The sequence below is a fragment of the Sciurus vulgaris genome (assembly GCF_902686455.1).
Source record: "Sciurus vulgaris genome assembly, chromosome: 9".
Taxonomy (NCBI): domain Eukaryota; kingdom Metazoa; phylum Chordata; class Mammalia; order Rodentia; family Sciuridae; genus Sciurus; species Sciurus vulgaris.
The window spans coordinates 56,947,888-56,972,953 of record NC_136469.1 but is presented as its reverse complement, the minus strand read 5'-3'; the positions used below and the strand labels follow the sequence as shown (position 1 = coordinate 56,972,953).

General features: G+C 38.7%; 1 protein-coding gene and 1 long non-coding RNA gene across 14 annotated transcripts in view; one reads left to right on the top strand and one right to left on the bottom strand.

Moving 5' to 3' along the window:
* LOC306670160 lies at positions 1–24,969 on the bottom strand. The gene is made up of 3 exons (XR_013766334.1): positions 22,019–24,969; positions 8,054–8,140; positions 1–343 (listed from the first exon to the last, which is right to left on the bottom strand). It is a non-coding gene; the product is annotated as an uncharacterized lncRNA (long non-coding RNA).
* Positions 1–25,066, top strand: part of NFKB1 (nuclear factor kappa B subunit 1) — a 199,013-nt gene that overhangs the window by 160,672 nt on the left and 13,275 nt on the right. For all 13 annotated transcript variants that reach the window (XM_079154676.1, XM_079154673.1, XM_079154672.1 and 10 more), the window contains 8 exons: positions 1,377–1,481; positions 3,731–3,822; positions 5,575–5,713; positions 11,992–12,135; positions 14,268–14,357; positions 15,556–15,750; positions 16,949–17,090; positions 20,488–20,602. In XM_079154676.1, coding sequence (XP_079010802.1) covers positions 1,377–1,481; positions 3,731–3,822; positions 5,575–5,713; positions 11,992–12,135; positions 14,268–14,357; positions 15,556–15,750; positions 16,949–17,090; positions 20,488–20,602 — 1,022 coding nt within the window. The remainder of the gene's footprint in view (positions 1–1,376; positions 1,482–3,730; positions 3,823–5,574; positions 5,714–11,991; positions 12,136–14,267; positions 14,358–15,555; positions 15,751–16,948; positions 17,091–20,487; positions 20,603–25,066) is intronic.

The window sequence follows — 25,066 nt, the reverse complement described above, 5'->3', positions numbered from 1 at the left end:
AGTCGGCTTCTAACTGGACGCAGCTTGGTATGGTGTCAAAACAGGCTTCCAGCTCTGCCCTGCCACTTAGTAGCCAGCTCTGAGCTGTACGGAAAGTAACTTAATCACCTTGTTTCTGGAGTTTATCGTCTACAAAACATGAGCACTGCGGTCTAGCTTAAAAGGTTGATGTCTCCATTCAGGTTTAAGAAATGCTCAATAAATGTAGTTACCTTTCCTCGGAAGTGCATTACAGTCTCTCACATGCAATACCAAGTCTCTCATTTATGAACACATTACTCAAGGATAGACTGTTGGTGCTCTCAGAAGGAAAAAAGTACCTCCATATGTTTTCTTGGAGGCTCTGAAAACATGTTAATAAAAGACAACTATTATTCTTGTCCGTCTCATTCCCACACCGTTCCTAACATTACCAAGGCAGGAACTTCAAGTTAATAGAATGTATAGTTAGTATGTGCCTTCAAAACTTTCTGTTTGTAGTTCCTAGAACTTTTTAAAGAGTTTTGCAGTGGTCTGTAGCATTTACCATGCAACTTTATTGTTCAGTATGCATGGGATTTATTAAACAGGTATTTTCAGAGAGCCTGCAAGTGTGGTACCTGGGCTCCTTAAGTGTTTACACAGTTTGGTATTAGTAGAAAACTCCATGCTCAAGTACAACAGCTAACTGATCTCTCTAATTTAAAAAAGTCTGAAGGGAAGTGAAAGGTTTACAAAATGATTCAAATTTATATACCACAGATCACCTTAAAATGCAGATGTTGAAGTAAAAAAAAAAAAAAAAAAAAAAAGAAGGAAGCTTTACAGTATTACCACATGAAACTTTTGCCCCTAACCACATAGAACACAGAATCCTAATTTAGTTTGGGGAAAGGAAATTTAACATCTCCATTTTTACTGTGTAGAATGAAAATTAATTAGTAGTTCAAGAGAACTGTGTTTTTACTAAAAATTTTAGGACTTTAATAAATGGTACAGCATTAGGGAGGAAACAAGTTTGGGGTTAAAATCTTCCCCTAATTGAAATTCCAGAGATCCATTAGCTTGGTACTTCCTGAAACATCACAAAAGCTCTTTCTCTTTCTGTATCGGTCTCTGTGCTAGGAGAACAGGTACCATCATCCGATCTACCTCATCTATTCCTTCCTACCTCATCTGTTTTAGTGATAATGAATGGCCCATGTCCCAGATGTGCTCTGAGGACCTTGGAAGCTGTTCTTGTTTTATTTGTATCTTTGTTAAGGTGATAGGAATGAAAGCATCTATGTGAACTTTGTTGAGGTAATGTGTGGTAAGGGCAGCGTCCCTCAGAGGAGATTAACCTGTGAAGCTGAGAACAAATCTTAATGTCTGTTGTTTTTTCCCCCTTTGAACAGAAGCACCCAACGCATCCAACTTGAAAATCGTAAGAATGGACAGAACAGCTGGATGTGTAACTGGAGGGGAAGAAATTTATCTTCTCTGTGACAAAGTTCAGAAAGGTAAGCATACCCTCTAATCTCAAGGTGTGAATTATAATTTTCTCAGCACATTTATCAGTTACTTTTCAGCAGCAGGACAGAAATGACCCCCTTTTTCCATAGAACTCCTTGAAAACTTGTACATGTTCCATATCTCCCAGGTGTAAATTGTCTATGTTGTATTTTAAAACCAAACTGAATAATTCATTTTAAAATTTCCCAAAGACATAAAGAGAAACTTAAAAAATAATGATAACTATAACGAATGACTTTCAGTAATTTTATGCTTTAAGCTTTGTTATTGGCTTTTGGTTAAACTAAAATAAATTAATAATAGCCCATGCTTGATACATGTACAGACACATGCAGAGAATAAATAGTAAGTCTTATGTGGTGTAAGATTATTGATTCTGTTTATTTTTCAGTGCTTTCTTATAACACTGAGTTTCTTCAACCACTTCCACATGTCAGTATGATGTCAACTAGGAAAAGAAAAGAGTCTAGGAATATAGGGAAGTTCTCAGAGTGCATATCTCTTACAGTTACTACTTTGAGAAAAGACTTTTGGCACTTATTATTAGATACATTACAAAATTTATAAATTATTAAAAACTGAAGAAGATTTTATGTTATTTTCTCAAACTTCACTCATTTTTTAAATAAAATGGTAAATGGAAGCCAGGAACAGTGGCTCACACCTTAATCCTAGCTGCTTAGGGGTTTAAGGAAGGAAGATCACAAGTTCAAGGCCAGCCTCAGCAACATTGAAAGACCTGTCTCAAAATAAAATAAAAAGGGCTGTGGATGTAGCTCTTAGACTAGGTAGAACACTTGACTATGATGAATGAGGCCTTGGGATCCCTGGCATACAAAAACAAAAAAAACAAGGAAACTCCATTAATACAAAGTGGACATTTTCAAAGTAAGCAGATACTTAACAGGAAACAGTCCTTAAATAAAGGAATTATAGCTTTTCAAAAAATTTACATTTGGGGCTAAGGATATAGCTCAGTTGGTAGAATACTTGCCTTTCATGTACAAGGCTCTGGGGTTTAATCCCCAGCACCACAAAAAAAAAAAAAAAAAAAAAAAAAAAAAAAAAAAAAAAATTCACATTTGAAGTTAAATGCCCAAAGAAATGGGATCACAGTATAAAGTAAATACATATATTCTTTGTTCAAAAAGATTTGCACTTTCTCTGCTTACCATGCCTTCTTCCAACCACTCTATCCATAAAGTAATTCGCGTTTCCAGATTCTTGAGTGCGTGTGCATGAGTAAACACAACCGAGCACCTTTATTTGCTAATGTAGTTTTTAATCATGGTTGTTGCACTGGAATGTTTTCATAAGAGAAGTCCTATACTTAGGTTAGAGGATCTGAATAACTAGACCCAGGGTAGCATCGGACTGGACCCAGAGCCCATGAGATGTTTTATCCAACTCTAATATTTCTAAAATTCTAATAAAATAGAAATAAAAACTTAGTTTCACTAGTCAGTAGTGTGGTCCTTCCTACAAAATTGGAAATGAAGCTAGGGACATGCCAACCTGTACAGTTTATCATGTTTCTGCTAAAATGGAGCTCATGATTAGAATATGAAATTTTATCTCCCTACTTTAATCACAAAGGACCTGACCATCACAGTACTTTGACTAGTTACTCAATATAGACTAAAGGAGTATAGGAGTGTTTAAGAGCTTGGACTCTGAAACTCTGATGTCTGTGTTCAGATCCTGGCTTCTTCATCCACTCACCGTTCAACCTCAGATATGTTACTTGAGAAACTCTCTGGACCTGTTTCTCTTCTTCAAAATGAGGATAATAATAGTACACCTACATCACAGGGTTTGGGAAGATTACATGAGTAATATTTATGTATAAAGTGCTTATAACAGCATCTGCCATATAGTAAAACATGAAAGTTAATTATTATTATATATATCTATATTGAGTTGAACCATATTTGGGGATTCTCATATTCTTTTACTACCATTCTTCATTCTTAAGGAATGAATTGGTACACGATGGAAAAGTGGGAAGGTCAAACACTGATTAAGAGGAAACTCAGTTTGATTAGGTAAATCTAATATTTTGCCATTGAATAAAAAGTCACCAACTTGAGAAAATTTTAAATGACTCAAAATCTAGTTATATTAATTATTTTTTATAAATTTAAGTATATAGTAGGTAAAGTCAGCTTTATTTTTCAGCATGTTTTAAAATATTATTATATTATTTACAATTACACCTGAATGTGGCTGTTTGCAGATGATATCCAGATTCGTTTTTATGAAGAGGAGGAAAATGGTGGAGTCTGGGAAGGATTTGGAGATTTTTCCCCTACAGACGTTCATAGACAAGTAAGTAGAATATTATTATTGTTATTGTTTAAACATTCATTTTCTGCCTTGTTGACATTCAGTATTTCATTTCCATATATGAAAAAGGAAAAAGCACAAGTATTTTTAGCATTTGTGAAACAGTACTATTTTTAAGATTCTTGCAGGTTATGCAGAAAACTAACCTAACCTATCATAGAATTATGGGCAAGTTTCTACTAGACCATTGGTTCTGAGACACAGGCAAAACATTTCATTTGGTGTTTGATTTTCTGTCCCTTAAGGCAGTGGCTCTTAGTCCTTCAGCAGAAATGTTTCAGGTATTTTATTGAAGTTGTTAGGGTGAGACCTGTTAAGAAAGTAGTATGCTGAATATAGACAGGAGCAGTCTTCTAGTAGACATTGATGCTACCCTGATAATGAAAGACAACTGGTTATATAACCAGGAAAGGAAACTCTGAGTCCCTGTCCTCAGGATTACTCTCCTTCTTATGAGTGGTTGAGAAATACTGTCTTCATTAAAAGTTGGAAACAATCCAAACAATTCAAATGTTAATCAGAAAGTGACTAGTTAAATAAATTATGGTGTATCCATGTGGTGGAATATTATATAGTCATTAAAGGAAATGAGAATTCTGTGTACTAAGATAGAAAGATCTCATTCTTCTCTGCCCCCCCCCCCGCCACCCCCCCTCATTATATATTGTCATGCACTTATCAGAGAAAACATTCAGCCTTTGGTTTTTTTGGTGTAGAGGAAAATGGGGTGGAAGAGGGTGGGGGACAGAAAGATAGTAAAATGAAACAGACAGTATTATCCTATGTATATTTATGATTACATGAATGGTGTGAATCTACATTGTGTACAACCATAGAAATGAAAAGTTGTACCCCATTTGTGTGCAATGAATCAAAATGCAGTCTGTAAAAATAAAAAAGATTTTAATAATAAAAAATAATAATTAAATCAAAAAGATCTCAATGATATAAATGTAAAATCCATTAAAAGACAGGTGTAAAACTAAGTGTATGTAAAAGTGATTCTTTGCTCGTATGTGAATGTGCACAAACTCTGGATGGGGATGTAAGAAACTAGTAAGAGTGTATGTCTCTGGGGGCTGGCATTCTTAGGAATTGTGTGGAAGAGGGATAGGGAAGATTATCAATATATACCATTGTGTGGGCCTTTTATATTTCACAAAATCTTGATTGCTGTGAATATTTTACATTGTAAAAACAATCAAACTGAAAAACGTTAAAATGCCTAACTATTCCATCACCACTGGAGGAATTAATGTGCTATGTTGCCTCCTGAGCAGGGTTCGGTTTCCTCCCCCTCACCAGCCCAACTGCAGACTGATTAGTAAGACCCCTTGCTTCAATGTTTTCCACACCCAACTTTTCTGACATTGCTTTAAATGGTTTTGGAGTCTTTTGAGGCTAGTTTGAAAGAGAATAAAGAAGTATATGCAGTGAATTTCATATATATAACATTTACCACTGGAAGACATTTGAAATATGAATAAATTGAAATAATAGAGATTTGCAATCTGTTGTCACAGGGTTGTACTTCAACTTCACAGTGTCAATGTAATAAAAATGTGTGTATATTGAACACTGAGTTTTGAACTTTTTCTCCAAGGTGCTGTGTTTTTTAGCATACTTGTTTAAGCATTGGATATAAATAAAAGCATAAGGAATGTGTTTAATGTACAGGGTTGCTAAGAAAAATATATACTCCCCCACCAATATTTGGATCTTTGTATCCTGCAGTTTGCCATTGTCTTCAAAACTCCAAAGTATAAAGATGTCAACATTACAAAACCAGCCTCTGTGTTTGTCCAGCTTCGGAGGAAATCTGATTTGGAAACTAGCGAACCAAAACCTTTTCTCTACTATCCTGAAATCAAAGGTAATTCAGTTGTTCAGACTCTTATTCTTGATAAGAGGACTAGCTGATTAGAAAAGATTGGTTGGTCGCCTCCTTTGAACAGCTTCCTAGAAAGCAGTCCCTGCATCTGTGGCACTTATCGTTAGAGAAGGGACAGGTAATATGCTATTTTCAGGTCATGGAATTAGTGCAACTTAAAAATAATGTTTTCTCCATCAACCCTGCATGAAATATTGACACTTGAGAATTGGTCCTTGAATTTGGGAATCTACTATTTGTTGAGTAACTCAGGTTTCAGACAGTTGAGATGAAAAATAAGTCTTGTTGTTAGGGAGAATCAGCCACTGTGACAACCAGCCCCAGGTCATTGAGCAGAAAACTCGGCCACCATGCATGCAGTACTATAAATGAATAAGGCATCATTCTTTTTCTCACAAAAAAAGACTTTAAGAAAGAGACAGAATAGTCTTAATTAAAGTTACATTGCAAAGTATGATGTTAGTAAGTACCCCAAGTGACACATCCATAAAAACAGGGGAGGATGGTGAGACGGTCCTTGATACCGTCACTCTGAAGAAACCTCCAAAGAGAAGCTCTCTTCCAGGAGGTAGTCTTCAGGACAGAATTTGGAATATAGCTCAAGATAAACAGAACTTAGGAGTTTCCTAGGTTTGGAACACTGGAGGTATGCTCAAGGACAGTGGTATGGCAGTTTGTGTCTGTTCAGAGAGAAGTGACAATTCCAGTGCTGAGGTAGACTAATGAAGGCTGAGGCAGGTGCTGAAGGCCAAGGCTGGGCTGAGCGGGACTGTGAGTGGCAGCTGAAGAATTTTGCCTTGATTCTGCAGAGGGATGGGCAGGCCCACCTGTGTTTGGGGGATGATGGCTCTGACATGTCTGTGTCAACACTGAGGGTGCTGCCTGAGAGTCAGACAGTGAGTCAGAAGAGAAACACAAGAACCCAAGTGAGCAATGGTGAGGTTAGGCAAGGTGTCTGTGGGCTGAGGCTGTAGCTCAGTGGTGGAGCACTTGCCTAGCATGTGTGAGGCACTGGGTTCCATCCTCAGCACCACATAAAAATAAATAAAGGTATTAAAACTATTAATTAAATATTAATTTAAAATAAATATTAAAAAGGGAAAAAGAAAAGGTGTCCGTGTTCAGGTACAGAAGGAGAGGGCAGATCCAGTAGACAGTGCAGCAGTGGCATCGAGAGGACCTGGATGTTGGGTGAGCTGGGAAAGGAAGAAAAGATTCAGGAGTCATAGATGATTCTAGGATTCCAAAGTAGGAAGCTTATGACATGTTGACTGGATGAAAGGAACAAGGGAGAAAATGTAGGTTTGGATGGAAAAGAGCAGTTCCGTTTAAAACATGTACCTTTAGGTTCCTGTGGAAGTTCAAGTGCAGAATCCTTGTAGGCTGATCTAAAGGCAGAACTGGAATTCAAGAAAGGGCAGGATGGGAAATTCAGCATTCAGAAGCATCTTGAGATGAGATATAACAGGCACAAACTGGATAGTTATTCAAAGGCATTCTTAATCCAAGTCCACTGACACCCCCCCGAAAAAAACTATATGTCCCCTTATTTTTGATGTTACATATTGAAAACTGTGATTCTGAGATGTTCCTAGATTTTGCCAGACTACCCAGGAGTCTGGGGTTCAATAAAATCAGCAACCTCTGGATTAGATGCAGTGAGACTGGAGAGGGAGGTCAGGGACAGAGCACCCAGGACCTGGCTGAGGTTAGAAACCACGAAGGTGCAGCAGCAGCAAGCCACACGGATGTTGGATCCTGTGATAGCAAATCATGAGGGTGATCTATGAAGAGGGCTTTCCTTTCCTAGAACTCATGCTGAGGCAGAAGCATTTCAAAAATTCTTCTCAGAGTTCATGTTTCTTTATGAGGTTGTGACCTCTCCATTGCTGGGTCAGATTGGCAGTGCATTCTGTGCAGGTGGTTTGCAAGCACGGCCAGCACAAGAGCCTTTTTTAACTTCATATGAGATTTCATGGGAAACCCTAGTGTCCAGGCCAGATGGGCACTGGAGAATTTGGCCAGAGGCCACCTCTTGGCCTTCCTGGAGGTTCTCCCACCTCTTCTCACTTCCCCACCTTCAGGGGCTGCCTGTAGCCTTCTGAATGCTTCTGTCTATACAAGAGAATGTGAAAGTTGTTGTTTTGGTTGAAACATCTTCATTTAAAGTAGACACAAAAAAAGAAATTCAAAGCTGAACTTAGTTCCTAGACTACCTGTCTACCTTTTCCAGTGGTGTCTGTACATCAAGAAAGGGTGCTGTAACGAGGGCATAGTCAGACTGTTCACTGCAACCCTGTTATAGTAGGTTTAGAGACTTGCCTCCCCTGAAAGTTCAAAGTTGTATCTATATGTTTCAAGCTATCATTGATTCAAAGCTCCATATAATACAGCCAGAGTAAGAACCATCTGGAAAAGGGAGAATTAGCCATTGAGTTTAAAAGGAAGGAATGGTCAACATGTATGTAATTGAGTAATTATTAGAACTGTTTTGGCCAAGCACAGTGACACCTGTAATCCCAGCAGCTCAGGAAGCTGAGGCAGGAGGATTGCAAGTTCAAAGCCAGCCTCAGCAACTTAGCTGAGCCCTAAGCAACTCAGCAAGACCCTGTCTCTAAATACAATATAAAAAAGGGCTGAGGATGTGGCTCAGTAGTTTAGTGCCCCTGGGTTCAGTCCCCAGTACAAAAATAAATAAAAACTGTCTTTATTAAGTCTAACAGATTGTCCTATTTTATAAAACCTTCAGAGTTATAGAAACCCAAGGGAGTACGCCAAAGGAGAAATAATCCTGCCAGGCTGTGTGGATTCAAACTACAACCGACAGAGTCATTATTTACATTTCCCAGAAGTTACTGAACACACCTGCCACTACTCCAGTCCCTGTAGTCGCTCCCTATCTCATTGCCTAATGTTATATCTTAATTATTTCTATCAGTATGTAAACCTGCCTTTCTGTTTGTCTCTTGTCTTCTTCCCACTCCCAATGGGAAGAGTCGTCTTCAGAACAGAGACTTGGTATTTGTGTTTACCGTTACGTCTCTAACATCCAGCAAAGCATATGTCACATACTAGATGCTCATTAACTGTCTGTGGGCTGGCTTCTTGATTGGCCAGCCAAGCTGCCATCTTAATGCAAAGGGCCAGTAATATGTTGGGTGCCATCAGGTAAGACATTAGATCATAAAACATTATCCTCTCACTATATACAATCTCCACTCTTGAACTCTGTGTCCTCTGTGGCCATTGGCCTTGCACCTTACAAAAATTTCATGGAGAAGGTTGGGTCCAGGAGACACAGTTACAATAATAAAAAGAAGGATGATTGGCAAGGAAAGAACATAGTTGAGGGACTGCTAAATGAAGGCAAATAAAGACCACAGTGACTTGTCAGTCTGAAAAGGTGGAGATTAGGAAGAAATAGAATCAATATTTAAGTCAGGAAAGGTATGGTAAGAATAAATGCAGGCATTTCCACTGGTAATAAACAGGAAAAGGTGGAGGAGGCTAAAATTTTATGTGTATAATTAAACTGTGGATCTAAAATCATGAACCATTATCTAAAGTCATAGATTATTCAAGTAATCAGTTATTACCACAAAGTTATTTTAGAGTGTTTCCCAGAGAATGGCAGTCAAACATAATAAAAGATCATTAGACTTCAGGTCTGATCTTCACTCTGCCCTGATGTCAGACAAGTCTGGCTTCTATGAAAGGAGACTCTGCAGTGGTAGCCACTTGGGTTCCTTCTGGGTTAGGTTGCTCTTTCATCCCCTGGAGCCACTCTCAAAGGCAGTCCACAAGGGAGTGTCATACTTTCACCAAGTGTGAACATCTCCATGCTCAATTCTGTGGAGATTTGGATCTTTAGGTTCTTTTTTAGTTTGTCACATGGAATTTTCTGAATTGGTTTCTTGTCATTGAAATCATGCTGGCTATAGTATAGATAATGTTTTTTAAATTGTCTCTTAAAAATTCCCATTGTAGAATCAGACATGTTCATATATGAACATAGGAAACTCGACATCATGTACAACCACAAGAATGGAATCCTAATTAGAATAAGTTACACTCCATGTATGTAAATATGTCAAAATATACTCCACTGTCATGTGTATCTAAAAATAACAAAATTTTAAAATCTTTTTAAAAATTCCCATTGTGGGGGCTGGAGTTGTGGCTCAGCGATAGAGCACTTGCCTAGCATGTGTGAAGCCCTGGCTTCAAAACTGAGCACCGCATATAAATAAATAAATAAGTAAAACATCCATTGACAACTTAAAAAAATTTTAATTAAAATAATTTTTTAAAAAAAATTCCCATTGTACAGTGAAATATAAGCAGTGAGCATGTCTACTTTAAGAGGTAAAAAGAGGACACAGAAAATACTAACCAGTCTCTTTGCTGGACATCATGTCAATAAATAACATTTATTCCCAAAGATGAATAAGTTGTCTGCTCCTCTTTTGTGTTTCATATTTCTATAGCAAAATAATTTTCTATTGAGATCAACAGTTTATATGAGAGAAAATAAGTATACCTATTAATTAGTTATGGTATAACTGATGGGGAAATTTTACAAATCTGTCCATAATTCTTTCATAAGAAAATTGTTAAATTTTATTCCCTCACAGTGAAAACTTATTTTTCTCAAAATTCACTCACCTTGGCCTTTTTCTTCCTAATAAGTCTAGGCATACTCAGTTTTTAAACTAGGCAGTGCACTTTGCACCCTGCTTTCCTCTGTTCAATCTTTCAGCTGCAGTGAGATGATCATGAGATAATCAGTAAACAACAGCCTTCCATACAGGCTTGAGATGACTGAAACAACCACAGAATTAGAAATAAAGAGACAAAAACTGACAATGAAGAATTAGAAATAGGACAGTTCTTAAGTATTGGGAAGTTGACTGAAAAAAGAATACCATGTTGACTATTCATTTAATGTAAACAAACAACAACAACAAAAAAACCTTCTTCACTCCTTCAGGCAGAAGGCAGAAAAACGATATGGGTAGGAAAATCACAGAGGAGAAAGAAAGAGAAACAGAAAGAATAAAAAAGAACACAGAGGTGGACAACAAAGGCAGTGACAGAACTCAGAGGGGCACTGGAGCTGGTGAAGAAAAGAAGGAAAAGAGAACCACACAAGGAAGGAGGCAAGGAAGTCCAAGTGGCAGCCAGACCTGGACAGTCGAGGGTGTCAGAGGCCGTCCCTGCCTTTTGGTCAAGGAGTGTTCCAAGATTCCTGGACCCCTATACCATCAGTCACCAGAGCCTGTAGATCCCTCTCTTAGTCTGTTTCTGGGATCCTCTCCATTTCTGTTATCATGGTGGAACACCTTAATGGTCCACCATTAAGTGCACCACCACCTTGTCTCTGCACTGTCCTGTCTTGGTTGAGTCTTCACTAGACCCTGTGCAAAAGTGACAGAGGAATCTCTTAAAACTATAAGCTGAACACATCATTCCCCCATTCGAAGACGTTCTGTTGCTCTCCCGCCTGTGAGCTAAGAACCTTAGGTTCGTATGCCAGATGCATCTCAGCATGGCACCAACCAGCCCCGCCTCTCAAGAATTCCTCATACTAAGCTTTCACTTAAGTCCAAAATATCTACCTTTGTTCTCTAACCACCCCAGGCTTCCCTTCATTACTTTGTACCATCCATATCCCGTTCCCAGAACATCCTCCTTATCTTCTCCTCACAGCTGATATCCTATGAATCTGCACCATCAATCTAGCATATAACCACTAAAGGGCTGTCTTGCCAAGTCTCTCCCCAACTACCTCAAAATTTATGTTGGGGGATTCTTGAGATCAAAGACATGTCCTGCTTCTCTTTATCCCCAGCATTTAGCTCACTCTAGGTGCACAATGAGTGTTAGCTGGTTAGTAATAGTTTTGTGTGACCAAATGTTGTTCAGTAATGTTTTTGTATTCCATATCTTTGATATGTCAATCTTTGATAGGCGATCTAATCTCTCACGATTTTACCAACGCTGGGGACTTAGAAAACTGCTGCTTGCAGAGTGGAATTGGGTGTGTACTACTCTGTGGTCTCTCTGAGGCTCGTTCTCATTCTTCGTACCTATTGGGATAAATATAATGCTTCTTGAAATTTGGCATCTCTTCCTCCTTGAGTGCTTTCTATTTCCCTTTAAGATGTTTAAAAATACCATGAGAATCAATAGTCTTTCTGTGGCTAGTGGTGGAACTGAATCAATCTTTTCTCCTCTGGTTTCTCTTCCTGTAAATACAGATAAAGAGGAAGTGCAGAGGAAACGGCAGAAGCTCATGCCCAATTTTTCGGATAGTTTCGGCGGCGGTAGCGGTGCTGGGGCTGGAGGCGGAGGCATGTTCGGTAGCGGCGGTGGAGGAGGGAGCACGGGAACTACGGGTCCAGGTACAGAACCGTCTCTTCTCTTTAAAACTTTCTCGCATTGGAGAAGGTACCGTTTTCCTTCCCCGGTTTTCTAAGCAGGGCTGTGGGTTGAGCGGCAGTGCCATTATTAAGTACATGAGTTTCAATTAATTAAAATTTCCCTACAAATGTAAGTTTATTTTTCAAATAACACACGTTTTACAGGGCAGAGCTCCCTTTATCCACAGTTTCACTTCTCATGGTTTCAGTTACCTGTGGTCAACTTCAGTCTAAAAATACTAATAGTTATCTTGACTTTGAAGAGAGAAACCACATTCACATGATTTTTATTACAGTATTATTGTCCTCAGCATTATATTTTGTTATTATTGTTGTTGATTTCTTACTGTGCCTAATTTAAAAATTAACTTTCAAGTTGCATACCTTTACATAGGTATGTATGTACTGGAAAAAATGCAGTGTGCATAGCATTCAGTATTATCCCTGGTTCAGGCATCCCTGGGGATCTGAGAACCGATCCCTTGTGGATAAGAGAAAGCGACTATATGTGGAACCTCCCGAAAACTGTAAAAAGAAAGAAATTCATTCAGTGCTAGGATGTTGCTCAGTGGAAGAGTGCTTGCCAAGCCTGCATGAGACCTTGAGTTCAATTCCTTATACTGTCAAAAAGCAAAAACATTAAATTTTTAAAAATCATCTAAGCCAGTTATCAAAAAAAAAAAAAAAAAAAACCTCTCCAAATACTGTAGTGTACTAGTTGTCTTGATATTCTTTGGAAACATTTAAAAGATTACATATTATATGTACTAGACAGTCAATGTCTATTATGTACCTACATAGGCTACATTGTAAATTATATATAAATTGAAAATATAAAATCCTATCATTGAAGTTTAAACATTTATAATTGGGGTAGGAGGGACTGGTTACCAGGGATTAAACTCAGGGGCACTCAACCACTGAGCCACGTCCCCAGCCCTATTTTGTATTTTATTTAGAGACAGGGTCTCACTGAGTTGCTTAGCGCCTCCCTTTTGCTGAGGCTGGCTTTGAACTCTTGATCCTCCTGCCTCAGCCTCCCGACCTGCTGGGATTACAGGCATTCACCCCCACACCCAGCTTAAATATCTATAATTTTTCATGCACATCCTATGGTAAGTATGTATGAATTTTCCTAAGTGCATCTATGATCATCATGTATATTACTTTAATTCATTTATTTATAGTAGCTATTTATTACTATCATACCATGATTGTGTGTCTAGAGTCATATGTGCTGCTTTCAACTAACATACTAACATAAGCATTTTTCCTCATGGTAATATAGACTTCACATAAGCACAGTTTGTTAAGCAACAAATTTTAAAAATATATTTTTAGTTGTAGATGGACACAATACCTTTATTTTATTTATTTATTTATTTATTTTTGTGGTGCTGAGGATCAAACCTCACACATGCTGGGCAAGTGCTGTACCACTGGGCCTATAACCCCAGCCCCAAGCATCATTTTTAATGACAAAATATTTTATCAAGCGAACAAACCATAGTGTAACTTTCTTGAGTGTTTCCCATATTCTACATAAAATACTGCACCAAACCCCTACCCAAATACCTTTTCTTTTATTCCAGATTGTTTTTAAATTAGAGTCTTTGAAGTAAAATTACCATGTCAGAGGTTATGGCATCTAATGCCAGCTGCTTCCCCAAAGAATTTTACCAGTTTATTCTCTCACCAAAAATGCCTGAGAATGAACAGTGGTGGCCCTTGTCCTCTGAGGCATCAGTAGTTTTTTCTGTTTTGTTTTGTTTGTTTGTTCTCCTCCTGAGGAAACGACTTCTCAGTAGGCCAGTCTGAGCCTGGTGTGACCTCTCCCCAGTATCCTCTCTCCTTCAGGAGGGAGTGGGACATATTCTCAGCATGAACTCCTCCATTCTGCCAGTCTGGGCACTGCCTCACCTGCCAAAATTTAACTTTGCAAAAGTGTAATTCAGTGGCCCCACAGTGTGCCTTACTGACTATAAGCTGATACCCCACTTGTAGGCACGGCACTATTGTCCCACACCAAAATCTGTGCTCCATGAGGGACCACACTGAGTTTTACTGAGTTATAAGTCATCCTGACACTCCATGTGCTTTACCTGCCATTCCAGGGTATGGCTTCCCGCACTATGGATTTCCTACGTACGGTGGAATTACCTTCCACCCTGGAACCACTAAATCCAATGCTGGACTGAAGCATGGTAAGTAGTACTTTAATACAGGGGAAGAGAAGAAGTCAATGCTGAATAGAACCAATTCATCCTTAAAAAAAATTTTAGAAGATATTTTTCCAAAAACATTATTTCTTCTGGATAGTATAAACTCTATTCCTAACATTTGTCTATATATTTACTTTTAAAGTGGCATGAATGGGGATGGAAGAAAAGAGCATTACAAAGAAGCTTAAGGAGACTTGACTGTTCAAACATTAGAAAAAGATCAACACACTTCTCTATTGTCTTTCTGCTTCCACTGCTGCACTTTTGAAATCATTTTGAGTTTTATGGGGTTGGTCTTTTCCATCAAATGCTTCCTCCAAGTAGCAGTTGTTACACTGTATTCACAGTTTACATTAAAATTACGTACTAATGTATGCACTGAAGAAGTAATTCTATAAATCTTCCCATTTATTAAATGCCTGTTTCATGGCAGGTGCTTTTTGCCCTAACTGCAATCTTTTTTTTTTTTTTTTTTTTTTTAATTTTAGCTTTTAATTGACTTTATTTTGTATTCAAGAATCTGTCAACACTTCATTCCATAAAATAGAATAAGTTTCCCTCAACTGTAATCTTTATTCTCTGTAAGGAAAATATTAGCATCTCCATTTTATATACGTGAAAGGTGCTGAGGCTCAGAAACGTTCATTCACTCACTCAAAGTACATGACTGTTAGTGGCAGAATCAGAATTTGAACCAGGTCTGCCCATAAACCCCAGGTGCTCTCCTAGTACCTTTCAGATAACACATTTGGACCAGAAAGCCCATGATTAGAAACAGCACTGGGAGACCTCCCACACCATAGAACGGGAATCAAGATCACGTCTTTGCAACTTACCTTGAAAAAAAAAATAAAGCTGTCCTTTCAAGAACTTTAAAATTTTCCACTTCCCTTCAATACACAGAAGAGCTTTATTTCACTTTTCTCCTTTACAGGTAAACAAAATAAGATCTGAGTTTTTAGAAGTATACTTGAAAAATATTTTTTGAAGTGTTTAAAATAGCTCCAAAACGTGTGATTTATGGAACGAAAATTTTAAAAAGATCTCAAATTATGATTTCTATTTTCCCTTTGCAGTTCACTTGCCTCCTGCCTTTATCTGATCTTCATTGAAACAATGAATTATAACCTAATTAACAGATTTTACTGAGAAAAGGCTGATGAGTTTGCATTTCTCTTAGGAACCATGAATGCTGAATCTAAAAGTGATCCTGAAGATTGTGACTCGAGGGGTGGCAGAGAGACTGTAAATCTCTCTGGGAACGTTATCAAAACCACAGAACAAGATAAGGAACTGGGCATGTCCAGCGACGGAAATGAGGAGGTGACGCCGACGTGCACCATGGGAGTAAAGGAAGAGGATGCTCGGTTTCAGGGTAGGTGGGTGCACAGAGCAGCACATTGTGCTGGCTGGCTGGAGAGGGGTCTAGGGACAGAGCAGACTTCCAGAATGGAGGTTTCGTTTCTGGGAACCTGAAGGTGCTGTGTCCATATCCAGTTCTGTGTGCTTGCCTTTTGAAAAGCATGTGTTGGTCATTTTATTCATGCTGCAATTTCCATTTTTTCAGTGTGAAACAAAGCACAGACACATGGGCATGCTCCTATTACAATTGTGCAGTTCCAGGGGATCAGGAGAGACCATCAGCTTCTCTTCTGGCACAGATAACAGAGAATGATTTCCACATCTTTTAGTCACCCCTCTTTAGCATCTAGCGTGTAGTCGTACTAGAGTGGAACTTTGCCTGAAAATGGAACTTTTCTTTACATCCTGTTGCCCTCTTCGAAGAGGTTAGGATTCAGAGGGAATGTACTTTTGTGTTTCCTTTGAAATAGTACTCGTTTGTGTATGTTGTGATTCTTGGTCATCTCCAATGGTACTCAAAAGACCTCCGTGAAGGGAAAGAGAGTAAATATGGAGACTTGGTGGCCATATATGACCATATATTATTGTGTATTCTTTTTACTTTACTTTTAATGCTCCTTTAAAAATGTAGGAACCATGTTTAGCCACGGAGACATATAAAAAGTGGTTAATGTGTCCGGTTTGAGGCCCAAAGGTCACAGTTTGCCGTCACCTGGCCTTAAGGGAATAAACCTCATAAAAACACCAATGGTTGATTGAAAGTTACCTGCCTATGGCAGAAATGTGTATTTTTTAACACATTAACTAGACAGATAGTTGCTAAAGATTCCAGCAAAGGATTATTTTACCAAGATATTGATTAGTTAAAGATCATGGCAAAAATCTCATCAACAGTGTTTGGGGATTGATCTGTTGCCCTTAAAATAACAGATGTTAATTTTTCTCCTTAAAATAACAGACATTTCTAAATTTTCCCCCCTAACAAGTCATGGACAGATTTTTTTTTAGGTCAGTCTCTGTATTTTTTAGTGAGTCAATGTCTAATCGTGCTCTCTCTAGTAAACACAACCCAGAAGCACTGAAAAGAACATTTTCAATTAAAATGTGTGTCAGTATCAGAACACTGACACTCATGGTGCTGGCCTCAGGCCTGCCCTGCATGTGGAGCAAGGGTAGGAAACTCAGTTGTGCTTGTGCTCATTGTCTTGCAGATAACCTCTTTCTGGAGAAGGCTATGCAGCTTGCCAAGCGGCACGCCAACGCCCTTTTCGACTATGCAGTGACGGGAGACGTGAAGATGCTGCTGGCTGTCCAGCGGCATCTCACTGCAGTGCAGGATGAGAATGGGGACAGGTAAGTCAGGGCTTCTATAGGACAAGGGTTGTTTTAGGGCAGGGCAGAGAGAAAAACATTGTGAAATGCATACTGGCTAGAGATACAAAGACTTGCTCAAAGTTATTAGGTCCTGTAAGTAGAACATTCTGTCAAGAAGAAAAATGTGTCATGAGGTTGAGTAGTATGATTTGCTCTCCTGGTCTGCTGGACTCTAGAGTAGCTGAAGCTCTCATCTAAGAATAGGTTTCAATGGGGAACAACAACAACAAAAAAAAACTAATCTGTTGTTGATAACACTTTTTGAAAACCTTGCCTTATTTATTGAAATAATATTGGGAGAGTCATTAGTTTCCAAATCACTGAAGCAATGTAATCACAACTGTATATTTGAAAGGATAGTGTATTCAAGAAAAGCCCAATAAAAGGCAGAAGCAGCAGTGAAATGATTAAGAGATGGTTGTCATTCTCTCCAAGTTACTGGTCCTTCTCTGCTGCTTCTATTCATGGTCACCAGTATTCGAGTGGTTCACTCTTGTGACTGCTCCAACCCATGCTGTGTGGGAGTCTGACATTCCAAACACCATGCCTTCCATTCCTGCTATTACTGAGATTCTATTGCAAAGCCACCTGGCTTCTTTCTAAAAAGGTCCTCTTGTTCCTTTCATTGAGACTTCTAAAATGATCTCAAAAGCCTACAGAAATAACAAGAGACAGCAGCCTTCAGATTCAAGTCAAGTGCTTTATCTAAAACTTTCCAAAAATAGCATCAACACCGAGAAATCCTTTTCTGCGGAAGATCTCTTGTGTGCCGTGTTTTAAGTCTCCGTTTTAAAAACTCAACCAAACGCTTTAGGAAAGTGCCAACCTCAGGGTTTCAAGCAGAGACCTTTGTTCTCATTCCTTGCAGTGTAACCAAGGATGTGGTATAACCACTGGCCTTGTTATACAGTACAAGAGGAACTGGTACAACCCTCTTTGTGTAAGAATGTGAATAGCAGAACGTTTTCTCAGGGTTAAATAATCTAATTAGCATTCAATGGCATATAACCACAAGAGAAAGCAGTTAGCCAAGACAGGACAGCAGTGTTTCAAGTGACATTTTTCAGAAACTGCTGAATTTTTGAGTGTAAGGAAGATGAGTGCAGGCAATTTGGAAGGGAATGCTGAAGCTTGAAGGGAGAATGTGGAAGAGCTGCAGGGCACATCAGTCCAGTGGGTGCATTAGGGGAAGCACAGACACATGGAAGGATGCTGGATGTACCTGGAGAGGCTGGAAATTAATAGAGTCCCCTCCTGGGCCTTGAACATTCACACAGTCAGGCTCTTTGAGAGGTCAGAGAAGAGGTACCAAAACAGGAGCCCTCTTAGAAGCATAGATAGGGCAGCTTTTGGCCATCACAACTCAGCCTCTTGTTTTCATTGAGTCTGTCTTTTTTGGCTAACAGTCTGAATCCTGGGGCCATTAGTCATCATAGAAATTACAATAAAGAAAAAATATAAAGCCCCCTGGTATTGGGGAAATTCCCATGAGGGCGTGAGGATTTGAGGGGGAGGAGAATTGTACTTCTGCTATGAAATGCTGAGCTGCACATGGAAATTTTTAGGCAGTTTTTGAAGTACAACTTTTTTCTTGGGACATGTGCATCACGTCCACGTCAGACTCTAGGTCCTTTTCAGAAGTCTTCTTCCAGCACCCTGTGAAATAGTAAAACCCTGAAAACATTCATTGAAAAATATCTGTCAAGTAGTAAAATCACAGTATAGTGTTTTAGACCCTCCTGTGCCAGTGTTAATCCCAAATAAATCATACATGTTATTACTAAGACAGAGGCCTAAATAAAATGGCACCTGCAAATATCTTGCTAAGTGAAAGAGCCAATCCCAAAAAACTAAAAGCCGAATATTTTCTCTGATAAATGAATGCTGATATATACCAGGACGGGGGAGGGGGTAAAGGAAAAATGGAGGAACATTGGATTGTGTAGAGGGAAATGAGGGGAGGGGAGGTTGTGAGGGAGGAAAGACGGTGGAATGAGACAAACATCATTACTCTATATACGTGTACTATTACACAAATGGTGTGACTCTACATTGGGTACAACCAGAGAAATGAAAAGTTGTACTCTGTGTACAATGAATCAAAATTCTGCTGTCATGTATAACTAATAGAACAAACACTAAAAAATATATAAATAAATAAATGGCACCTATATCTTTGAATTGGAAAAAATCCAGCCTGCTTCTCCAAGCCCAGATGAACTGCCTCTATCCTCTGCATCTCAATCTGTACATGTTTGAAGTAGTCATCCTCCTAGGTGTTCAGTTCCCACTCGGTCGAGCAGGACACATCTATCCCTTATGCAGGATGGCTGAGGAGATTAAGAAATGGCTTTGGAGTGAGACAGGCCTGGGCTTGAATACAAGCTTCACAGCTGCATACTAGCTCTGTGACCTTGGCTGAGTTATGGTACACCTGTAAGTCTGTTTCATTATCCAAGAAGCAAAGATAAGATTACCTTGGATTGTTGCTAAGCTTATAGTATAACATTAAAGGCTTATTGTAGTCTGGTAATTAGAATAGAATCTCTAACAAATAGAAGCCACATTTGTTACTGTGAGTTGTTTCAAATTAATTTTAATGAAAAGTGTTCTGACAATTTAAAGAATTATTCTAGGAGTGGTGCTTGACACCCACCAATATTTTCAACCTCCTTATCATCAGCCCCCAAGGTTCCATTACTCTTGTTTTCCTACCTAAAGTGTGTGCTAGGGCCTTCAGGCTAACTGGCCATTGAACCTGCCCCAGAGAAGACCACAGGCCAGAGAAGGAGTGTGGCATATAGAAAAGTGCAATTGCCCAACCTAACAGGGAATTCAGAGTTTTCTCCCAGTAGTTAAAGTCTGCCTCTATTCTCCCTTTTTAAGATCTAGGAAGATCTTTAAAAAGGCACAACACTGTAACTTGAAGCAAGTAGCAGGGCTAAGTAACTAAATTTTTCTGAAAATTTCTAATGCCAGGCATTTGTTTTACATACACCAGCTCTATGTCAGGGAACATCAGGGAAGAGGTAGAGAAGATGCCCAAAGCTGTAGTATAGAAGTAGAGCTGGGATTTGAGCTCAGGTCCCTCCAGCCTTGAAGCCTGGGTGCCTTTGCACTTCCAGGCCTCAGATAGGAACACTCTGGAGGCCAGACAGAGACCATTCATGAGCGTAGCAATCCTAGGTGGGCGGTTTAGAGGAGCAGATCCTCTGAAGAGAGTATTCCACCTCTGATCAAGACATTTAATAGATTCAAACATTTTAGGGCCAAATAAAACTAAGTATGAGAGTTGGATTCTATCTTCAAGTCGAGTCATTTCTTGAGGATCTTTTTGTATGTTAATACCTTAGTTAATTCTGCATTTCCATTCCAGTGTCTTACACTTAGCCATCATCCACCTTCATGCTCAGCTTGTGAGGGATCTGCTAGAAGTTACATCTGGTTTGGTTTCTGATGATATTATCAACATGAGAAATGATCTGTACCAGGTAAGCAGAAATCTCAGGGAGACCACTAAAGAAAACCTGTTTTGTTTTGTTGTACATGTGTATACTATTTTGGTACTGTTACCAGCAAAAACGCAACAAAACTTTGCTGGTAATCCCAAAAGCCTGTTACTTGGGAATGTTATTTTTTGAATTAGGATCTTTCCATCTGTGGTGATGATAGCAATCACCCTATACTGAAATTCAGCATCCTGCTGGGGAAAGGCAAACTTTAAACTTTAGAAATCAAAGAGTTACATTTTAGAGGGAGAACCTAGAGTAAAAATGTCACATCTGTCAAGAAAAATAAAGTTGAAAAAAATTGGGTTTTTCTGAAAAGCCCATACTTTATGAGAATTCTGAGGTCCACTGAAGTGCACTTTGACAACAGCCAGATTAAATGTATATCAAATAAAGAGTACTGAAATCAGAACACAGAAAGGTGAAGAGGTTGCATGAGGAGGAAAAGGTGTTTTTCAAAAACTGAAAAACAGATAAAAGTGAGAAAAATTGGGAACACCAGAGTTTTGCCCAAGTGAGTTCTAAACAGAAATTAGCTGAGCTAAAAAACAACCTGAGGGGCTCTTTCAGATCTTCCTACAGTGCAAAAAGAGGATAACTGGAGACTCAGGCCCTGATGGGTACATGCAGATTTCAGGGTGAGGTGGGGACGGCCAGTAGAAGGTGCTTGGACATATCCAAAGCCTGGGTGCAGGGTGTTGGGAGCCCAGAGCCTGAAGCCAGGTCGGCATTCCACCATTGAGGGATCCTTCCTCTCCCCTCCCCTGGTCCCTTCACCACAGAGCTGTCTTACCAAAAAAAAATATAGCCAACAATCATGTATAATTATTTACCTAGTAAAAGTTCCAGTTCTCTGGAATTTCTTTGTTTTGGGTGCTGGGCATTGAACCCAAGCTTCACATATGCTAAGCATGTGCTCTACTAATTTAAATTAAATTATTAAATTCATTCAATAATTTTAACTATTTAATTTATTAATTTAATTTATGTCCTTTTTTTATCTCCACATTTTAAAATATGCTTTAAACATACTGAAATATTTATTTGTGGCTCTCAGTAGATTTCTATCTGGCAATAGGTATTTCACCCAGTATTAGACACTAGTTTTCTTCTCTGACTGTTGTGCTTCATATCAAGGGGAAAATAAGAGTAGGGACTCTTCACTGACTCATAGTATAAAATAACTAGGATGAAGTCTGATTTTAAATTTATAGTTAAGGAGTACTTCTTCAGACTTTCATATCATTTGGGGGGCTGTTGGTATTTGGAAAGTCCTTTGTCCCATAAAGCTATGTTCTCTCAGATGTCTTGATTATTTCTTTAAACATCACAAGTATATGAATCAAACCAAGAGCAGGATGTTGTAGTTTTTCAGTCCTCCTTTCAAAGATTACTTACCTCCACTGTCTGTGGGTCAGATTCAAGGAAGTGTTTTTCTGTTTATAAATAGGATCTGCAAAGGACACAGCACAACGGGATTAGTAGCTGTGATTTATTATGTGCTAAACTCCTTTCTGTATCATTTGGTTACACATATTGCAACTCTTCAGTGCAATTGAGACAAAAACCCTGAAACCACAGCCAAGGACACTTCTGCCCCTTCTAATTCGGGAACCCGCAGGAGAATACAGCTCCATTTCCCACGCCTTACCATCGTTCTGGATAATGGGCAGAGAATCTGGATTTCCTGGTGTGCCTTTTTGATAGGAAACACATACCCCAGCAGAGCCTTGATTTGAAAGCTAGAAAATGCTAAGATGTGAACTCTCATTTATTTGTTGTCAAGTTTTCTGATAACTCTTCTTGATGGAAAATTATATATTCTCTAGGTAATGTGGGTTTTTTGGCAGTTATCTTAAACATTCTCCCCAGATACCTTTCACTAATCTTTAAAGTACATTTCTGTGACCATCTGTCATGATCAAATCCCTCTCCCACCCACCCTGTAGAGAGTTACTCAAAATAATTCAAGAACATAGAGTTCAGATTTTTCTGAGCATATACTCTTTAAGTTATATTCACCTTCCCCAACAGCAACCACTCCATTATATTTGACCTGAATGGTTTTGCTGTACATGTTCCTATAAAACATTATTGTTTTTCATGCATGTATTTTTGTCTTTGATTTTAATAAATATAACATATATTCATTGTTTTCAAAATACTGCAAAAGGACATACATTGGAAAGTCAAAATGCCCTCCCTGGCAACGTGCAAGTCTTCTATCCCCACTTCCAAAGCTAACCGTTGTGTTTTTAGTTATGATATTTTCCCAAGAACTGGCTATATATACATGTGCAGTTGAAATATATAGATATTTTAGTACTCTAACATACAACCCACCCACACTACATTATACATGCACCTCCCACCTTGCATTAACCTTTTTCTTAATTTTTAATTTGATATGCTTATAAATTCATAGGTTAAAAAATCATAGGGCAAGATGTTAGTATATTTAATGACTGCTAATGGAAGGTTCCTTCCTCCAGCTTCTCCCACTAGTAATATGCTGCATAAATTAGCAGTAATACTGATATAATCCACAGATCCTAATGAGATTTCACCAGTTTTACATGCACTTATTTGTGCATATCTCTATGGTATTGCCAGGAGTAGTGACATGTACCTATAGGTAGTTCCAACTATTTGTGAAACTGAGACAAGAAGCTCACTTGATCCCAAGAGTTCAGTGCAGCCTGGACAATACAGCAAGATCCCAGTACAAAAATAAAATAAAATAAAGAAGTAAAATTATGGGTATAATATTAATATACACACTACTGTATAACATATAATTACACTAAATATATGTGTATATATAAATATTTTATATATAATACACACATATAGCTTTTATATATAAAATACATGTAGTTATCCATACATGCCTTTTTGTAAATGTGTGACATTTTGCTCTGTCACTCTATTTCCACCTTGGCTATTTATTGAATTTATCTATACAGTTCTGTGTATGGTTCATTGTTATTGCTCCCAAGGAGAATCCCCTAACGTGCATCTTCAGCCTCTGAGGTGCTTGTTTCACAGTAGTAGGACATTTCACTGCTACTGACTTCCCACCTGGGTAAACATTACTGCGGTGAGTGTTCTTGCCTACAGCCACTTGTAGATTAGTGGGTCACTCGGCATTTGAGTACATACTTGACTGGACAGGATGTCTGCTGGATAGAGACATGGCACGCATGGTCCCAGAGTCCCACATTTATCATTGTTTAAGATATAGCCCTGGTTTTAAGATCCAGAAATCTAAAATGTCATAAAAAACCTTTGGTGGCTCTGAGGGAGAAACTTTTTAAAAATCCTCTTTCATGATAAGAAAATTTGTATGACAAGATTATATTAAACTACAGATAAATCTTAATTTCTACATTACATATGTAAGTATATGTGATTATGTATATATATGTGTGTATATATATCTTACAACAGGGGGTCTTTTATTAAAATTTTTTTTAGACATTGCTAGACCTTTATTTTATTCATGTATTTATATGTGGTGCTGAGAATTGAACCCAGGGCCTCACACATGCTAGGCAAGCAGGCAAGCGCTCCACCACTGAGCTACAACCCCAGCCCCAACAGGGGGTCTTTTTCACCATTTCATTCTTTCTTGTTCCCACATTCCATAACAGACTAGTAGGCACAGTCTTTGTTGATGGATTTATTTTTTGGAGAGGAAGGCTCTTGGCAACACCACCAAAACTTTTGAGAAGATCATTCTGTTTCAAGCCAGGATAATAGTCCTAGAAGTTGAGGAAATAAGGAGAATGATAAGTTGGCAGCACACACACGCCTGCCTCATTTCTGCTGTATTGCATAATCACCCTCACTGCAGTTTAGACAGCCTGGACATCTTCATCCAGGCAGTTCCCTTGTGTGGTGGCCACCCCCACCACCTAGGGTGTTGGCAGCTCCCCACCACTGCTGCCCCAGTCAGCGACTCTTTGCTGCAGGGGAGTTTAGGTAATTCACTGCTAGACACACCGGCTTTTATAGTAGATTCCTGTGAAATAGACTGGTTTTTATTTTTAAAAATATATACTGTTCTCTGTCAGTGATTCAGTTCTTTGAAAGATTCTTCCATGGTTGTATTCATCTTGCTCTGTTTTGAAAACAGTTTTCGAAACCTCTCATTTGCCTTCGCCCACTACTTCGTGGGCAGGGTAGTCCAATGGACGGTTTTATTTGGTAGGTGCCAGCAACTCGGTTTTTCTGTTCATCGAGCCCTTTCAGTGACCTAGCTGTTGTCCTGATTATGCCACTTTGAAACCTACATCACTTTCTATGAATTGGGAGTAGGGGAGTTGCAATGAGTGGTCTCAGGAAGCCAATCCATGCAACGATATTTTTTAACTGAATGCATTTATTTTCTGTGTCAGTACATGATGATGGCTCCTTTGTTAATTGGTTTTTATTGGGTATTCT